This window comes from Hyaena hyaena, unplaced genomic scaffold, assembly GCF_003009895.1.
Source record: "Hyaena hyaena isolate Hyena2069 unplaced genomic scaffold, ASM300989v1 scaffold_236, whole genome shotgun sequence".
Lineage (NCBI taxonomy): Eukaryota > Metazoa > Chordata > Mammalia > Carnivora > Hyaenidae > Hyaena > Hyaena hyaena.
In genome coordinates this window covers 584,037-603,103 of record NW_024080868.1, presented here as the reverse complement: position 1 = coordinate 603,103, position 19,067 = coordinate 584,037, and the positions used below count along the sequence as shown (strand labels likewise).

The window sequence follows — 19,067 nt, the reverse complement described above, 5'->3', positions numbered from 1 at the left end:
TGTTTATGATATAAGGAATAACAAGATTCTATACGAATAGGTACAAAGAAAAATAAATTCCACAAGGAGTTTAGGGAATGTTCACGGTGGAAAAAGCACATTATGTCCAAGATAAGATCATGTAATAAATATTACAAGTTGAAAGGCCTGAAGATATGAGAAAAAGTAGCTTATCTTGGGAACTTCAAGTTCAATGTGGCTAAAGCTTTGATGGAGAAAGTGAGGATGAAGAATGAGGAAGGTGATAAGCCATACACGCTCTCTATACCATGTGTACTAGTTTCCCACTGCAGCTGTGACAAATTACCACAAATTTGTGGCTTAAAGCAATACAAATGTATTATGTTACAGTTCTACAGGTCAGAAGTCTGAAATGAGTCTCACTGGACCGAAATTAAAGTGCCAGTAGGGCTGCATTCCTTTCCAGAGGCTCTAGGGGAGAATTCCATTTTCTTGGTTTTTCCAGCTTCTGGAAGATGCCTACATTCTTTGGTTCATGGTTCCCTTCTTTCTTCACAGCCAGCAATAGCCAGCAGAGCCCCTTTTCATGCTTCGAGTTTCTCCTACCTCTTCTTCTGTCTTCACATCTCCCTGATCTGCTCTTCTGCTTTTAGGAACCCACATGTTTAGAATGAGTTCACCCAGATCATACAGAATAATCTTCTCTCAGTCACATTTGCAAAGTCCCTTCTGCCCGTGAGGTAAAATGTTCATAGTTTCTAGGGGTGAAGATGTGAACATCTTCAGGCATCACTCTCTGGCCTGCTACACCATGTTAGAAATTTTGGGCTTTATTATAAAAGTGATAGGAAGCTTAGAAAAACGTTTTCAGAAGGGGAATGATACAATCAAATTTGTATTTTAAAAAGATCCTTGTGTATGATTTATAGAAACTGGATTAGGGGAAAAATATTGTCATCCAAGAGGGATGTAATTTTAGTGTAGAGCAGAGAACTTTCTGGCAGAGATGAAGAATAAATGGATATGAGAGTCATGTAAAAGACTAAACAACAGGTTTTAGTTGTTGGTTAGATACAGAAGATCAGTGTGAGAGTGCAGGCTAAGACAGGCGTATCCACGTCTATGGCCAAGGTGACTGTATAAATGGAAGTGCCATTTACCAGGACAGTACAGAGGGAAGTAGTAGCTTTGAAAGGAGAGGAAAATAATGAATTCATTTGGAGAATACTTTGAGTTCAATGCACCATAATGAAATCCAAGTGCAGACATCCAGTTGGGAGTTATATCCAAGAGATTAAAATTCAAGAGAGATGTCTGACTGCAGGCTTACCTCTCAGTGTCATTAGTAGGTACATGAAAACCAAAGCCCTGAGAAAGTGTAGACATTTTTTAAAAGACCAATTCAAGACAGGGCCTTGAGGATAAACAGCTGTTCAGAGACTATCTAAGGAGGAGGAGCCTACATAGTCGAGGAGAAGAACTGGGCAGAAGAGAAAGAAGAAATGGAAAGAGTTAGTGTCATTCAGTTAAGGGAAGAGACTGTTTCAAACAGCCAAAATGGCCAATTGTATTGACAGCTGTGAGGAATTCAATAAGACAGGCACTGAAAGGACCAAGTGAGCCACATGGCTGTCATCACTGACTCTGGTAAGGGCAGTATCCTTGGGGAAGGAGGGCTGAACAGTGACTGGGAGGTAAAGAGCAGAAGATAGGGTATAAACTAGTCTTTCAAGAAAGTTGGGTAAAAGGAGGAAAGAATTTAAGAAGTAGCTAAAGGGACAAGTAGCGTTGAAAGAGAGGAAACTCTTTTTTTTATGAAAGAGAAACAAATATTTTGATAACAATTCCTTTAAATAGTGACACTGTGAAAGGCAAGAGGGAAATGGGGGTGGCTGGAAGCAAATGCAGAGATCAGAAAGACTGTTTTATTTGCTTATTCATTTGCTTGTTTCTTTTTAATGGCAAAGACTTGAACACAATATATAACAAACGGAAAACAGTGTGTAGCAAGGAAGAGTTTTAATGGAGGACATACCCAACTGATCAAAGTCTCTGGGAAGAGGTGGAATCTGGAGACTGCGGAGGGATTGGCCTTACCTAGCCATTGCTCTGGATTAAGAGGCTGTGCTCTAGAAAGAGTAGGCACCAGGTCAGAGAAGTGGGGGCAGGATGTCTATAGGATTCTGGTTCAGTGGCTTTTGCTTTTGTTTTGTTTCATTTGTTTTTTCTTTCACTGAATGATATAGGAATCCAAGGAGGTGTTGCAACCAGAAAAGATCCAAATAGTGAGGAGAAAAAGAAAGAAATGTTCAAAGCCGGAAAAACACTGCTGAGCTTCGGGACTAGGGGTAGGAGGGGAAGGCTATAAGTGCCAAAAAAAAAAAAAAAAAAAAAGAATTAAAATTGAGAATGGTAAGGGGGAAGTCCTGAAGTGGAGAGTGAAGTGGCCAGGCCTTCAGTTTAGGACAAACACAGTGCAGGGGGAGGAAGGCTTGGTTTACCAGGTGCTTGCTCCCAGAATGCTGAGCCCACTGGCTTAAATTTGCAAGAAAACCAGGTAACTGGAGGCTTTTTCAAACCCTGAGGGATGCAAAGTGAAACAGGGTGCTTCACTGAGTTCATAAGTTATTTGGAAATAAATGACTAATCAGTGTAAAACAGGTCACAGGATGACTTGCTAGTTTTCCTCATCACCATTATTACAAGTGTCATTAGACTGAAAGTTAAATTACAAAGCTGTACAAGAATTCAACAACGAAAAAGTTGAAAATACAAAGCAGCATGTGATCAAATGTCAAATGAGAGCTACGGTAAAAGGATAAAGCCTTTGATATTACAAGGCAGAAAAGTAGTAAAGCAATTAGACTGGCTTGTGAAGGCTTCGAAACAGGCACATGTCATGCCATGAAGTTGACGCGTTCTGTTATCTTAGTTTTGCCCCAGAGACCGTACGAGAGAATGAGACACCGCTTCCGATAGACTGCAGAATGAGCTCCTGGGGCGAATGGTCAGAATGTGACCCTTGCCTCAAACAAATGGTAAGTGTTCATTGTCATTCCCTGTGCTGATGTCCCCAAATGGAAACTGGGTTGCCAGTAGCTCTAGGAAAAGCACTAGGACGTAGGAAGCCCCCCAACTGAGTTCCAAACTGAGAAGCGAAGATAAATATCTAAAGGGAAGAGGCTCGCCCTGCTTGTAAATCTGAATGTGGCAGACACTCCTAATTGAGTGTCATGAGGAACCAGATTCTATAGGAGAGACTGCTATCCCCAGAATGCCAGATGTTACTTCACTAGCATTAGTGACCTTCCGTCATTGTAAACCCATAGACTCATCTGGGCGTAGAAGGCTACAGTGCTGTGGATGCAGTTTTAGATTGTTATCCCTTCTGGCATTAGAAATCCTAATGTTTCCACCTGGTTTTGTGCAGTTTCGCTCAAGGAACATTGAGGTCTTTGGACAATTTAAGGGGCAAAAGTGCGTGCATGCTGTGGGAGACAGACGACAGTGTGAACCCAGTGAGCCCTGCCTAGACCCAGAGGAGGACTGTTGCAATGACTTTCAATGTGGCACAGGTAATCCTTGAGTCCTTCTTGCTCATTGTGGGCTTCTGTGTGCACTCATGAGGAGAAAAAAAAAAAAAAAGATGCCTGCTTTGACACGCTTATGTTTGCAAGCGTGAAAGGGTCATCTACAAATGTTGTACAAAGAACTCAAATGTATGTGCATTCTTTCTCCTCTGTTATTAAAGTACACATGATAACTTCAGAAAGTGAGGGAATTTGGCATTAGACACATAGTGTCTTTCTTTTTTTTTCTTTATTAAATAGATTTATTGTCAAGTTAGCTAACATACAGTGTATACAGTGTGCTTCGGGAATAGATTCCCATGATTTATCACTTACATACAACACCAGGGCTCATCCCAAGTGCCCTCCTCAGTGCCTGTCATGCATTTTCCCCTCCCCCCATCAACCGTCAGTTTGTTCTCTGTATTTAAGAGTCTCTTATGGTTTGCCTCCCTCTCTTTTTCAAACTATATTTTCCCCTTCCCTTCCGCCATCATCCTTTGTTAAGTTTCTCAAATTCCACATGTGAGTGAAAACATATGATATTTGTCTTTCTCTGGCTGACTTATTTCACTTAGCATAATACCTTCCAGTTCCATCCACGTTGTTGCAAATGGAAAGATTTAGCACTATCAACAATAGCTGACTTATAGAAGGAGCCCAACTGTCCATCAACTGATGAATGGATAAAGAAGATGTGGTTTAGATATACAATGGAATACTACTTGGCAATGAGAAAGAATGAAACCTTGCCACGGTGTCCTTCTTGATTTTGGTTGCAGGCAGATGCATAAAGAGGCGACTTCAGTGTAATGGTGACAATGACTGTGGGGACTTTTCAGATGAGGAGGATTGTGAAAGTGATCTCCGTACTCCCTGCCGTGGGAGAGAAGTGGAAGAATCTGAACTGGCCCGGACAGCAGGCTATGGGTCTGTACTTGGCTTAAATGTTTCTACTTAAGGATGAAAGTGACCTCCATCTGTCCTACTGAGCTAGGGCAATGGAGGGTCTTAGCTAGGAGAGTAGCTTATGGGTCTGCATTCTGTTTGAATTATTCATGAGCTTGGAAGAAAGTAAAGTGCTGAATCAGTATCTCTAGATAATTTGGACAAACTGCCCAGCCTTAGTAGGGGATCCGAGAATCAGGATGATAGGTGATTATTTGAGTCCAGCAGGAGATAAAACACCTTGTTTATGAACCTCTGGAAGACCATAGCAATGTCAAAGTGATATATTAATACTTGAAATTGAAATGGCCAGTGGTTGGTCTGGCAATTCAGTTCAAATATTTGAATTGTCAGCAAGGCTTCCTTCCACTGGAACTTGTCCTGAATCTCTACCTGGTTGTAAGTTCTCAGGAGATTCTGGCCTTGTAGAGTTGACCCAAGAGGAATAGGGCAGAAGAAGGGGTTCTGATGCCTGAGGGCAATGGTGTTGAGACTCTGGTTCTCATTAGAAGGTGAAGTTCCACTCATTTTCTATACATAGGGGCTCTGGACATCTAAGCTCAGATGAGAAGTCTTGGAAAGTTTAGAACTCAGAGTTCTACAGAATAAGGACCATTACCCAGAGATCTGTGCCCTAGGAATTAGGAAAATGACGTAAGCCCCAGGTGCTATTCTATTCCATATAGTCAGAGAACACACCAAGAATGGCTACAGCACACTTTCCAATTGTGGTTCTGAGCTGTTTTCAGTAAAAGTACCTTGGGTAGTTTTGTTGACAAATTGTACTCAACAGAGACACAGCTGTTCCCACATCCAGTGGGATATTGACAAGATGGCACATGGCTCTGTTTTGTTGCCTGTAGTGCAATGTGTCTTATCAACCTCATAATCCCAAGGGCCTGGTTCATCATAGGCACTCATTAAATACTGGTAGGTATATAGGTGAATTGATTGATTGATTGATTGATTAAAATAAGTGCTTCTGAAAATACTGTCAATTGGCATCAGGTAAGATTGAAAATTGGGTACCTGGAAAGAAATTCAGGTTCAGGACTCGAGTCCTGGAAATGGGGAGAGGGAGAAGAAAGAAGATGTGGGTGATGGTAAAAGCAAGGCTAATAGAGGAGGAACTAAGGAATTGGTTCTCAACCAGAGGTGATTTTTTTCTCCAGAGGACATTTAGCAATGTCTGGAAACTATTCTGCTGGTCACAACAGTGGGGTATGGGATAAAGGACTCAGGGGGTGATGGAGCATTGCTGATAATCAGTGGGTAGAGGCCCTGGATGATGCTAACCATCCTGCAGTCCACAGGACCCACAAGGTCATTGGTGCTCAGGCTGAGACCTTATACCAAGGCAGGGGGCAGTTTCTTTCTTTCTTTCTTTCTTTCTTTCTTTCTTTCTTTCTTTCTTTCTTTCTTTCTTTCTTTCTTTCTTATTTCTAGGAGAGAGAGACAGAGAGAGAGAAAGAGACAGACAGACAGACAGACAGACTCTGAAATATGCTCCAGGCTCTGAGCTGGCAGTCAGCACACAGCCCGACGCGGGGCTCGAACCCACGAACCGCGAGATCATGACCTAAGCGAAAATCTGCCGCTTAACCGCTTAACCGACTAAGCCACCCAGGTGCCCCGGCAGGGGGCAGTTTCTAAGGCAAGGCCCTTGCATCAGGTTTGGCTACAAATGGAAATGTCTCCTCTCTCTAAACCAGATGGAACTTGTACTTGTTGAATCACAGGAAGGAAAAAAGTCCAGGAGACCGAGAGTCAGGCACCAGATAAAACATTTCATACAACTTTTATTCACTTTATGAAATCTTGTCCTAGCAGCATTCAAGTATTACCCACTAATACTAACTGTCTTTGGCCCTTAGTCTAAAGGTAGGAGTCTTGAATCCAATGAAAGTAGTTTTTGTCCCCAGACTCAGGAGGTTCTTTTAATAATTGTCAGTAAATGGTGTGGGGGATGTCTACAACCTTATAACCAGATGTCTGGGTGCTCCAGTGAGTTCTGACTCGTCTTGCTGTTTTCTTCAAGGAGATAATGTAAGCCCCTGGTGAAAGCCCATTAGCACTTTATTTTGCTTTATTGTAGATCCAAAAAACAGTATTCTCTCTCATCTAAACAGATGGGTTTGAAGGTGGGCATTTATATGTTACGTATTTTCACACAATGCAAATTTACACCCCGTCTTATAAAAGGATAAAGAAATTGTAGCGCACTTAGCTGAAAAACAATCATTCATAACCTATTGGTTTTCCTTACTCAGATAAGAGAAAAATTTCATGTAATGCATTTTCTAGGAAGTTTTATGATGAGGCATTCCAGAGAGCTGCCTGGGACTCCCTAAATACATCATGCTTTTACCACCATAAGGGCTGGCAGCAGGGAACAACGTAAGGGGGCTGAGTATTCAAGACGGAGCAAGAGGGTGGGGCCTCAGCTTTGGAGAAGGTTGGCTGCAGAGGTGGAAAATGAGGTAGGTCCCCATTGAATAAGTCCACCAGCATTTTTGAATTAAATTCCCCTATTATCATGAACAAAAACCTATAACGAATTTAGTCTTCATAAAGCCTATTACTCTCCAACAACTTTCATTTGTGTAATGCTTTGAACTTTTCAGTATCTTTTTCTGCATTTTTTTCTCTGTAGCTTTTCATAATAACTCTGTGAGGCTGTCAGGGGAGTTATTATATTTATTCTACAGATAAAAACTGAGTGAAGCCAAGAAGAGCAGTTTAATCTCTTTAGATTCTAGCAGGATGTATAGTTTCTAGTGGAACTGAAGCCCAAGTTTCATCGACTTTTTTTAAATCAATTTTGTTTTTGTTTTTTTATTTTCTTAATGTTTTATTTATTTCTGAGAGAGAGAGACAGCGTGATCAGGGGAGGGTCAGAGAGAGAGGGAGACACAGAATCTGAAGCAGGCTTCAGGCTCTGAGCTAGCTGTCAACACAGAGCCCGACGTGGGGCTTGAACCCATGAACCGTGAGATCATGACCTGTGCTGAAGTTGGACTGAGCCACCCAGGCACCCCCAAGTTTCTCTGACTTTTATAAAACTAGATTTGTTTCACTCTCACCTTGGCCTTCTCTCCACATGCTCATCACCACCCACATCACCATCACTGCAAAGCCCACGAATCAACACTTTTATCTTCAGTGTAAGACTAACCTTAGAAAATGAAACACCCAAATCTTTGAATTAAGAATTTTGAAGAATAGTATAAATCAGTAATTAATATTTAAAAAGCGTTTTCAAAATGACATCCTTTATTATATTTGAGATATTCTTCAGTCCCATTAATTACATATTTATTGACGATGCATCTCCATTATTCTTCAAAGGGCCTATGGGATATCTTGAATAGAGGTAATAGGAGTAACACCCTAGTTATAGCAACATGCTTATAAACTGCTTCTACACAATCCAATCTGGAAAGTCTCAATGAGCCTTATCAGCAGTCATACACAGTCAGATTCTTTAACACATGAAAGTCACAAGTTATTACCCGCGGTCATGTCATTAACGTGTACGTGTTTTGCATTTGAAGGACTCCCACTTAAATTCTTTATGCTAGGAGAATTCCCTTGTATCACAAATGTTTCCGCCTCTTGCCTTGTAGGCATCTGAGATTCTCCAGAAGTGTTTAGGGAAATCCCCAACCCATCTTGCATTCATTGAAAAAATATAAATCCAAGCCATCTGTAAATGATGTACAGTATGTAATGAATTACTTTTTTTTAAAATGTGATCTAAGCATAACACCACTTCTGTGGAAGGAGCTTTGTTTTCTGTTTACCTGGTAAATTCGAACTGCCTCTGATTCTAGATGCTAGCACGAAAACAGGCATCTTTAGGTACTGCCAAAATATACAGGGTTTTTTTATTTCCCAGGCGATGACATTCCATCCATGAGAAGTTTTCATGTTCTTGGCTGAAAAAAAAGTTGGCTCATTCTAGACTAGACTGACTGTCTCTGTAGTAGTGGAACCGAGTCAAAAGTTTTGAAACATTTCTTCCTTAGTTGTGCTTTAGACTGTGGATCAGCTTCATGGTAACTTTCTAGATGGAACCAGCCAACTAGTCAATTTGCTGCTCTGTAAAACAAAACCTACAAAAGCAGAATATATCCCTCGCCCACCTAAATTTTACTATGTGGAGGAACCAAGAAACATCCCCAAATATTGCTGCTCAGTCGGACACCAACGCCTCGTAAGTCAACTGGTCTCCCACTCTTTTTATCCATGACACTTAAAGGTATTCTAATCAATTGTCAGACAATAGGCTATGAAAATAATTTTTAATGAAAAACTAGTCTGTGATCTTTTTTTTTTGGCACAAAACTCAGAAGATCAAAGAATCAAGTGAAATTGCCATGATAAAATTCCTCCTGTTCTTATCTACTTATGTACATGAGTAAAGTTTCTCAGCATTGACATCTATAATAATGGAAGGTGGGAGTACAGTTGATCCTGAATCTTGTCTTTTTCTAGCAACAAGGAATATTCACCCACAAGGGCAGGAACTCATCAATTAATTTAAAAACAAGCCCATTCATTTCCTTGAGACACCATTCCCCCCCAATTACTTATGTTTATTAACTACTTTAAAATTTGTAATACTTATTTATACTGATAATAATAACTCAATCCAGAGGAGCTTTTAATTGCTTAGACCCTCTGGTCAAAAGACATTAAATATTTTAAAATACTTAATTAATACCTTTTTAGTACAGAAAAGTATAAACAAGTAAAATTTCCAAGCTAAAATAACATTACATTAGGTTAAAATTCTGTGAAATTGAAATAGAAATATGGACTCAAGAATAAAAAGGGGGTAAGGACATAAAAAAAAACTCTGTATCTTTCACTCATTTTGTAATGAACCTAAAACTACTCTAAAAAACTAAAGTGTATTAAAAAAAAAGGAATCGAAAAGAATACTATAAGCTGTCGAATTGCTACAGCTATATAAACATGGCAATGGTTTGATACCCACCAACACTATGGCATTTACATTTCATTGGATTTATTTTATTATTATTATTATTTTAATGTTTATTTTATTTTTGAGACAGAGAGAGACAGAGCATGAGCGGGAGAGGGGCAGAGAGAGAGACACATAGAATCTGAAGCAGGCTCCAGGCTCTGAGCTATCAGCGGAGTCCGATACGGGGCTCGGAAGCATTAACCGCGAGATCATGACCTGAGCTGAAGTCAGATGCTCAACCAACTGAGCCACCCAGACGCCCCTCATTGGACTGATTTTAAGAAGAGGCAAAATAATTGTATCTTAAGGTGTAAATATTTGTAGCCTGTTGAGAAATTATACCCTTTGCAACTACTTAAACTTAAGAAGAAAAATTTTTAAGCTTTTTTTAATGTTTTATTTATTTTTGAGAGAGAGAGAGGCAGACAGAGCATGAGCAGGGGAGGGGCAGAGAAAGAGGGAGACACAGAATTTGAAGCAGGCTCCAGGCTCTTGAGCTGTCAGCGCAGAGCCTGACGTGGGGCTCCAACTCACCAGCCGCAAGATTATGACCTGAGCCAAAGTTGGATGCTTAACTGACGGAGCCACCCAGGCACCCCAAGATGAAAAATTTTAGATGTCAAACTAAAATTGTGCAGTCAGACTGAGTTTAACATCATCTTTTATAGAGGAAACAGGCAGAAAATCTGAACACTTCTCCCCAAAATCATGCCACACACACTTCCACCTCCGTGCTTTTATGCACACCATTCCCTCTGCTCTAATATCCCCTTCCTTCAAAACCCAAGTCAAATCCTACTTCTTCTAAAACGCTCTTTGTGACCCTGCAGTGGAGTTTCTTCCTGTTGGAAACCTGTGTTGCACTTACCTGTGATACTCATTTGGCCCATGTGTATTCTGCTTCGGATTTTTTTTTTTTAAGTTTCTTTACTTATTTTGAGGGAGCACATACAAGCAGGATAGGGGCAGAGAGCGCGCGCACGAGAATCCCAAAAGTTTGGGATATGGTCTAGAGAAACGGAAGAATTTCTGCTTTTGTGTCAAACTCAGTTACAGATGTGTGGATCAGACCTCTATCTTGGCCTCCTCTGTCTAGAAACATGTGTTTCAGATGCAGTCTAGAAGGCAATGACCTCTCCTCCGATAAGCAGAAGTGTACTTCACAGAGAATGCTTCTTGTTCATACATTGCTTTGAGCCCTACAACCCAAACTTAACTTCTTGTAAGATAAATAAGATTTCTATTTCTGAATTAAAGCTTTCCAAATAAAAAAATTTGCTGGGAGGAAAAAGTAGAACTTCTGAGACTGCCTTGTGAGGATGCTGAAATTTTTGTGTTTCCCTTTGGAAAGTATAATAGAATGTAAGCCTGGAGGGAATGAGGTACTTGACAAGCAGTGAGGCAGCTGGAGGAAAAAGCTTAAGTTTAAAGAGAATGGGGAGAGAAAGAGCCCCAGTGTTGTTTCAAAGATTAAAAATTACATGCATATGTTATACTGCCCCCATGAGGCGCTCTGTTTTCAAATAACTTAAATAGGTGGTGTTAACAGAGTTGGTTCTTAGTTCACTAAGGGAGGTTAGCTGAGAGTTACAATATTGGAGTTAAGACTCTAGGAGCCAGATGGTCCCTTGCTCCCACCTTACTGCATATCTTTCATTGTGTGCTCTCCACAGTGCCAAGGTTGCCTGGAAGTTTATAAGGTCTTCCTAAGATGTGCCTCCTGCCAGAGATGTAAGGCAGAAGGGGGCAGGCTCTTGATTATATCATGCATATATTAGGTGGTGGGGACGTGAGCCAAAGCTCTCTCTTTCCACAGCTGCAGAGGACTGCCTTGCATTAACTCCTGGTATCTCCGTACCTAATGCTACTCTGTTCATTCTCAGCATCAACATCTTAGGGATGGATCCCCTAAGCACACCTTTTGACAATGAGTTTTACAATGGACTCTGTGAACGAGTTCGGGATGGAAATACCTTGGTCTACTACCGCAGACCCTGGAACGTGGCTTCTCTGGCCTATGAAGTAAGTCTCAGAAGCAAGCACATCGCCCAGCTTTTAGCTGAAAAGCCACCTCAATAAGTTTAATACTAAATAATTTGAAAAGTTCAGCAGAATAAGAATTTAATGTGAATATAAGACTGACTTAAAGAAAAAAAGGTGTGGCATCAATCTCTTTCGAAAATACACAGTGGTCTAGGACAATCCTCAGTAATGTGCATGTAGTGATAGAATTTTGGCAAATACCTAGACTCCATAAAGAGAGTCATCTAAGGTCCTGATAAAACTAAAAATTAAATTCATACTGATTTAAGTACTGGGTACACTGCTTACATGTTATTTAAGATCATTTTTTGCTAGCCTACCAGTGAAAACCCATCTTTATATTTCTTTCTCCTCCACCATTCCCCTTGGTAAAGCCTGCTTGACTAATGTGAATGGCCCTTTTCACTAACCTCACACCTCTCTAGCTCTTGTAAAGCTATTTCTTAAAATGATTTTTACCATACACAATGCCACCCCAAACGTGCCCACCTTCCTAAAAGTCACCTAAATTCTCTAGAAACATCACAACCTGGACCTGTCGATTTAAAGGATTAGTATTTATCATCTTTAGAGAAATTTTGTCTAAGTAAGATATAATAAAGAACAATAATTGGCTTATTCTGAACCAGAAGCTACAATAACATGTTTTCTTAAATGGTCTCATGGGTGACCCATAAAGTTTGTTTTACTCAGTTTTCACAGTCTTTTATTACTAGTGTCACTCACAATGGTTTCAAAAACACATACACTTTTAAATAAATGCAGTTGATATTTCTTTTGTTTTAACAATGTTGTAAAACAATACCTACCCACTGTAACCTGGCATGAAGTGATCATGCTCTCCCATGAATACTAAAGAGTTTAAAGTCTGGACTATTTGGCTGGCATTTTTTTCATATGCAACCACATCATCCTATTTTTTGTACCTGTAAGTCCAGAATAGAATCAATTTTCCCCCAAATTTCAGGGAACATGTTGGATTATTGATTTTTCCCTCTAATGCCAGGATTACCCTCTTTAAGCACATTTTTTGAAAGAGATTCTTTTTAAAGAGTATTGAGAATGCTCCACTTTCTTTAAAAAAAAAAAAAAAAGAATATACCAAAGATAAGGTGGCTTTTGTCATTGCTGATGGAAGAAGGGTTTGTTGTCTTAACTTTGTTTCTCAGGTCTGCATCACAATTTCCCTGTCTTCGTCACTGTGACTTAGCTTCTCTATAGGGGTGGGAATGGCTGCGAGTGACACAAGATGGTGAGGGCTGGGACGTTGCCTGGGACTGAAAAAGCGTCATTTGGAGAGCAAATACAGTGTCTTCGCTTATTCACAACCCTGGGAACAGATGGGTTTCTGCACTCAGAGTAGTTATGATTCTACAAAGGCGATGTGTTGCTTACCGGGTATATTACTCACACGCCCGGGGAGCTGGGAGCAGCATCTGGTAACCAAACACATTGGATGCGGACCTGGGTTTTTAGTTGGTGTCAATGGATGGGGAGTGCCGATGGAGTTGGCTGGGGGCGTGCCAAAGTCCCCACGTCACCTTCTTGGTGCTGCAAGCGCTCGCGCTCCCCCCACTCTAAGCTGTCACAGGCTTGGGAAATAGCCAAGTTCCTTTCTTCCATACAGAGAAGAACCTGAATGGAAATCTCTATTTTGGCTTCTCAGAAAGAATTTCTTTTTGCACTTTCTAATAGTCAATGTAATATTTTACCTCTTTTTTCATGCGTATTATTATAGTAACTGAAGGCAGAGAATGCATTTTTTTCCTGCTGTTATTTTGGGTTTTTTTCTTCTTTCTTTTTTATTTTATTTTATTTAAACCCAAGTTAGTTAACAAATAGTATAATAATTGTTTCAGAAATAGAATTTAGTGATTCATCATAACACCCAGGGCTCATCCCAACAAGTGTCCCTCTTCATGTCCATCACCCAGTTAGTCCATCCCCCTACCCAACACCCCTCCAGCAGCCCTCAATTTGTTCTCTGTATTGAAGAGTCTCTTATGGTTTGCCTCTCTCTCTCTGCTTTTATCTTATTTTTGCTTCCCTTCCCTTATGTTTGTCTGTTTTGCTTCTTACATTCTACATATGAGTGAAATCATATGATATTTATCTTTCTCTGACTGACTTAGCATTTTACTTAGCATAATACTTTCTAGTTCCATCACATTGTTGCAAATGGCAAGAGTCATTCTTTTTTTATTGCCAACTAATATTCCATTGAGAGAGAGAGAGAGAGAATGTGTGTGTGTGCATATATATATATATATATATATATAGTCTATTGTGCTAATATCCAACTAAATATATGGATATGGAATATGCTCAGCAAATTTTCATTGGATGAATTCATTTTTAAATCCTATTGTAGTCACTCACTGACAGTGATTTACTGTCTTTTATTTTTTGAAAGAATTTTATGGGCCTATCATGATATGAGGGATATTTCTTAGTAAAGTTATCTTTCCCTTCCCACTCTCCTAGTGCCTCTTATCTCAAATGCGGCTCTGGTTCTAGAACACACTACGTAGGTTGGAATCCCAGGTCTGCCCTAAGCAGTGGTGAGACCTCAGACATATTATTTATCCTCATCATGCCTCAGTTTACTCACCCGTAGAATAGAAATAATGATGCCTACCTTGTAAAGATAAATGAATCTAAAACACTCATGAAATTACTGGCAAACACTCAGTAAATATTTGTATTATTCTTTCTTGACAATATAATTGGTAAAAGACTTAGTTACAATTAAATGTGTAATTAGCAGTCACACTACAAGTCAAGGTTTATTGGCTACTTTGTAAATCAGAAGTAATGACCAAGAACCACTGAAGCCCACAATTATGGGGAAGAAAACCAGTGATGGTTACATGTACAAATCAGTTCCTTTTCACTTGTTTCTCTCTGGTCCTCTCCACTGTTGTTGTTGAAAGTCACAATTTGTAAATCAGGTTTTAGGTTTTCATTACAATTTTCTTTAAACAGGATCACCATAAATATGTAAGATTTGTGAGATCAACAAAGAATTGTAAAATGCACTTGGATTATAATCATCCTTTCCTGCCCAACTCTTGCCAAAACCCTGGGTGACTTTTATATCCTGTGGCTGCCAATAACTTCTTGTTGCCTCTTAATGTTCTGTGTCTATTCTATGACAGCCACTCACATCTGGAACTACATCCTTAACTTGTGTTCACTAAAACAGTGTTGTCTTTAAAATCTGAACATCGGGAAATCAAACATTTAACCCTTTGCCTCACTGCAACTGACCAGTCTCTCACCTCTCACCCATATTTATGAGCCCAAACCTATCCTTGGACCCCATGGAGACCCAGTTCTTTGGCATCTATTTTCCTCCCAGTTGATCTTACATAACAAAGTAAACTCACCATGGATGTAAAGTATGGAGACAGTAGGTCAAAGGAGACCCCCCCACCCCCACTGGATGATAGGCCACCAAAAATGATGTGGGAAGTCAGGGAGGGGGGAATCTGCCAAAAGAAGAGTCAAAGTCAATTCCAGGAAGAAGATAATGATTTGAATGTTGATAATTTTGAGTGCGAGGATCTGTGTGACGTCTAGATGAAGTTGTCCTGCAAAGAGTAGGTTATAAAAATGTGAGGGGAGAGAGAATGATCTAAGTTGGAAGCAGGGATTTAGAAATCATCAGCCTATAGATGATCATTAAAATCTTGACAGCTCTTGAGATCATCCAGGAAGCGTACAATGAAAGAGAAAAGAACATAGGAATGAGACCCTAGAGCACACTAACATTTAAGGCATGGACAGGGAAAAAGATCTCTTGAAGATAAATGTAGAACTGTATAGCTAAATTTCAAGTTACCCCCAAATTTAGTAGTTAAACAATTAGGCTGAGATCAGCTCCTGAGATTGCAGTCAGTCTGTTCTTTCTAGTTCCTTCTCTCAATTAGTGAGAGATGACATTGGTAATAATAAATAATATATGGGTTTATTATCTACCTGCACAAAGTCTTAGTGTTCTAACAGTTCTCCCTCTTTACCTTCTATTTCCAGTCACTCTCCCATCTCTTCCTTTCAGTTTGAACTCTGAAATATTTATTGGTTGCTTTCTATCTCTTCCACTCCCAGTGCCAGAAGTAATGTTTCTTTCTTTTCAAGAAGCATCAGCTCGATAAACCTTTAGACAGAGAGATTGAACTGACCCTTATAATGTGCATGGCCTTCCGCCCTCTCTCTCTAATTTCAGCTTCTCCACATCTAGTTATTTTGGTTTTTATTAAGAAACTTGGTGGGGGGAGCACCTGGATGGCTCAGTAGGTTAAGTGTTTAACTCTTGGTTTCAGCTCAGGTCATGAACTCACAGTTTGTGAGAACAAATCCCTCATTGGGCTCTATGCTGACAGAGTAGAGTCTGCTTGGGATTTTCTCTCTCCCTCTCTCTCTGCCACCTCTCCCCTGCTTGCATGCATGTTCTCTCTCTCAAAATAAATTTTAAAAACGTTTAAAAAAAAGAAAGAAACTTGCTTCTATCCTTCCATCATCCTGCTTTCTAAAATTTTGCGTTTTGACTTTTCTTCAAAGATTTTTGCTGTTCCTTCATGATGATTCCCAATATTGGTCCACCTCTGAATGCCTGTCGTTGAGCTCAGACTTGTTTTTGGATAAATGGATACTATTTTTTTTACCTTTTTCAACCCAGCTTCTGTCTCTGTACTTTCTAGAGTGACCCCACGTCACTGTTTCTACTCACTACTATCATCCTGGCATAATGAGAAAGGATCGTTCAACAGCATCCTAACACCCTGACTAATATTCTCTTACCCCTATAGGCAATCCTCCACACTGCTAAGCTGATCTCTGCCAGTGCCAGTTTCTTTCTAGCCATGTCAGGAATACATGCAGGTTCTTACAGATTAAACCACCCCTATCTTGCAGCCAATTAGAGCTAAGAAGAGCTCAGTCCTCCAAGAGAGTTATGGAGTGGTTTCCTGGTGCCATTTTGCTTGGCTTTGGCACTTCCCAGCACTGAGGACTGAGTAGAATGGTCTTCAGGTGCTTGCATTAGAGTAAGCTGTTAGGTGTTAACAGGATAAAGGTCAGCAACAAGGAAGTCATGGCCTACTATCAGGAAGGTCAGAAGCCTATCCTGCAAGTACTCCAGATGAAGCCGTATAAAACCAGACAGGCCCAAGATGACAGGTGCCATGACAGGAAACCTTTGACCCAATTAAGAAGAAAAAGCAAAAGCCCTGTTTCTGGCCATATTCCACCCCTTAGTTAACAACTATCAATAAAAGATAAAAACCCAACCCCCAGGGTACACCCTCCCCCACTTCAAGCTCACCTGCTCTCGTATCCAGAGAATGTACCTTTCACTTTAATAAACTTTCCCGTTTGTGTCACTCATCCACTGTGTTGAGTGTCTGTCCTTGAATTCTTTCTCGAGTCAAGACCAAGACCTTCCCTGACTCCCTCCTGATGGTTGGGTCAAGGCCTGAGGGCCTGGGGTCTCCCCAGTTTCCCCAGCAATACTTCCACTAGCCTTAGATCTCAAGGCAACAGAAATCCTATTCACTTTCCAAGGCTAATTTCAAGGTGACATTTCCCATGAGTCTTCTTTATTTTACTAGTCTGAATTTGTCAAGCCCTCTTTGACAGTGTAGCATAGGAATTAACAGCTCAGCCTTGGAATCAGATTTTCTGGGTTTCAATGCTAGATGTACCACTTCCTAGCCATGTGACCTTGGACAAATTTCTTAACCTGTGCTTTTTTATTGGTAAGATGGGGAAAATTATAGAAATTATCTTAAAGATAAGAAATTAAATGTCTAACCCTACATACACCACTTTAACAGCCTCTGACACAGAGTAAGCACTCCATAAATATTCATTATTATTATTAGCTATATTGGAGCTGCATATTAAATTTAATACATTTTTGTTAGCATCAACTCTGTGACAGACACTTTACCAAGCAGCAAGGCTGTAGTGGTGTGTGGATAAAATAGACATCTTTCCAGACTTTTTGGAACTTACCATTTGAAAGTCTATTAAATAAGCAATCATAAAAGAAAAGATTTTTCATTTTATTTTACCTTAAGAGGCATGACAGCTTATAGAAAACAGATATGCTAGTCTGTGGGATTAGGAAAGAGCCCTCCCCACTGAAGAAGTGATGTTTATGCTAAGACTTGAAATAGGAGTGGGAATTAACCAGGTCAAGCTGAATAGTGTATGTATGTAAGAGAACTTGTATGTGTTTGGTTTATGGGAGGATGGGGGGAAGATGTCAGAGAGCATTCCAGAAAGTAAAAGCAGCTTAAATGGGTCCTGTGGTAGCAGAAGCATAGGCTGTGGAAATAGAACAGTGTCTAAAGGGTTGAGGTACAGCAGGGAGAGATTAGCTTGGAATAAGTCTAGTTTAGACTACCTCTTAAAGGCAGTGGGAAGACTGAAAAATTTTAAGGAGGGAAGTAAGTGACATGGTTAAGTTAGTTTTCCCCTTTATATTAGCACTTTTCCCAGCATGCCTTCCTTTAATGAAAACTACACACATTTTAGTCATTTCCATTAGATGGTAACTTTAGTTTCCCTATCTGAGTCCATTCAGGCTGGTATGACAAAATACCACAAACAAGGTAGTTTATAAAAAGCACAAATTTATTTTTCACAGTTCTGGAGATGAGAACATCAGAAGTTCTGGAAGTCCGCGATCAGAGTGCTAACCTGGTTGAGTTAGGAACCTCTCTTAGGCTAGAGACTTCTCACATCCTCACATCATGGAAGGGGCTGGGGAGCTCTGTGGGGTCACTGTTATGAGAGCAGCAATCTCATTTGTGAAAGCCCCTCCCAAAGGCCCCACCTCCTACCATCTCTGAGGCACTGGGATTTTAACATACGGATTTTGTTCTGTAAAATTTCAGACCATAGCATTCTCTGTGCAGAACGGTCCCCCACTGTGTGCTAGGGAATCCAATCCGGGCCACTGACTGAAGACATGGGTGTCTCCTTCTCAGACTGGAGTGACAGCCTATCACAGAGGACCTCTGGAAAGAGAGTTTAATCACTGAGGCTAGCAACCCTCCCACTCATATCTGACCATTGCCAAGTTGGCTAAGAATTCTTTAATTGAAAGTTTTAATTTTTAACTGGGTTGCTCAGGTCAGGATTTTTTTTTTCCATGCAAAAAATAAATGTGGTATAAAAAAAAGAGTTAAAAAGTCTGAACATCACAAAAGGTTATTCAAGGAAATAGAAGACTACTGCCACTCAAGATTTCCAGATTTCCGTTCCACTGTTCCCCTTCTCAAGGGCAAACACTCCCTGCTTTGTCTATTTCTCTAGTAATTTCCTATGCATACAAAAACCTTTTTTTGCTTGTTTGCTTTCCTTTATTTGTTTGTTTGTTTGCTTGTTTATTTCCTTTTTAACAGACAGTAGAAGTGTAAAGGTTAAGAGACAATGCACGACTCAAGTCTTAACCTTTCTGCTTAAATTAATTACCATGCAAAAACTATTCAAAGCGGAGCTGACCTATAAGCCTTTGGGGTCATTTCTTTTCTTTTTTCTTT

General features: G+C 40.1%; 1 protein-coding gene across 1 annotated transcript in view; it reads left to right on the top strand.

Annotated features, from left to right (window-relative positions):
- The window catches only part of C9 (complement C9), a 50,392-nt gene that overhangs the window by 10,767 nt on the left and 20,558 nt on the right, over positions 1–19,067 (top strand). The window contains exons 2-5 of the mRNA XM_039244288.1: positions 2,894–2,999; positions 3,392–3,536; positions 4,313–4,460; positions 11,355–11,493. Coding sequence (XP_039100219.1) covers positions 2,894–2,999; positions 3,392–3,536; positions 4,313–4,460; positions 11,355–11,493 — 538 coding nt within the window. The remainder of the gene's footprint in view (positions 1–2,893; positions 3,000–3,391; positions 3,537–4,312; positions 4,461–11,354; positions 11,494–19,067) is intronic.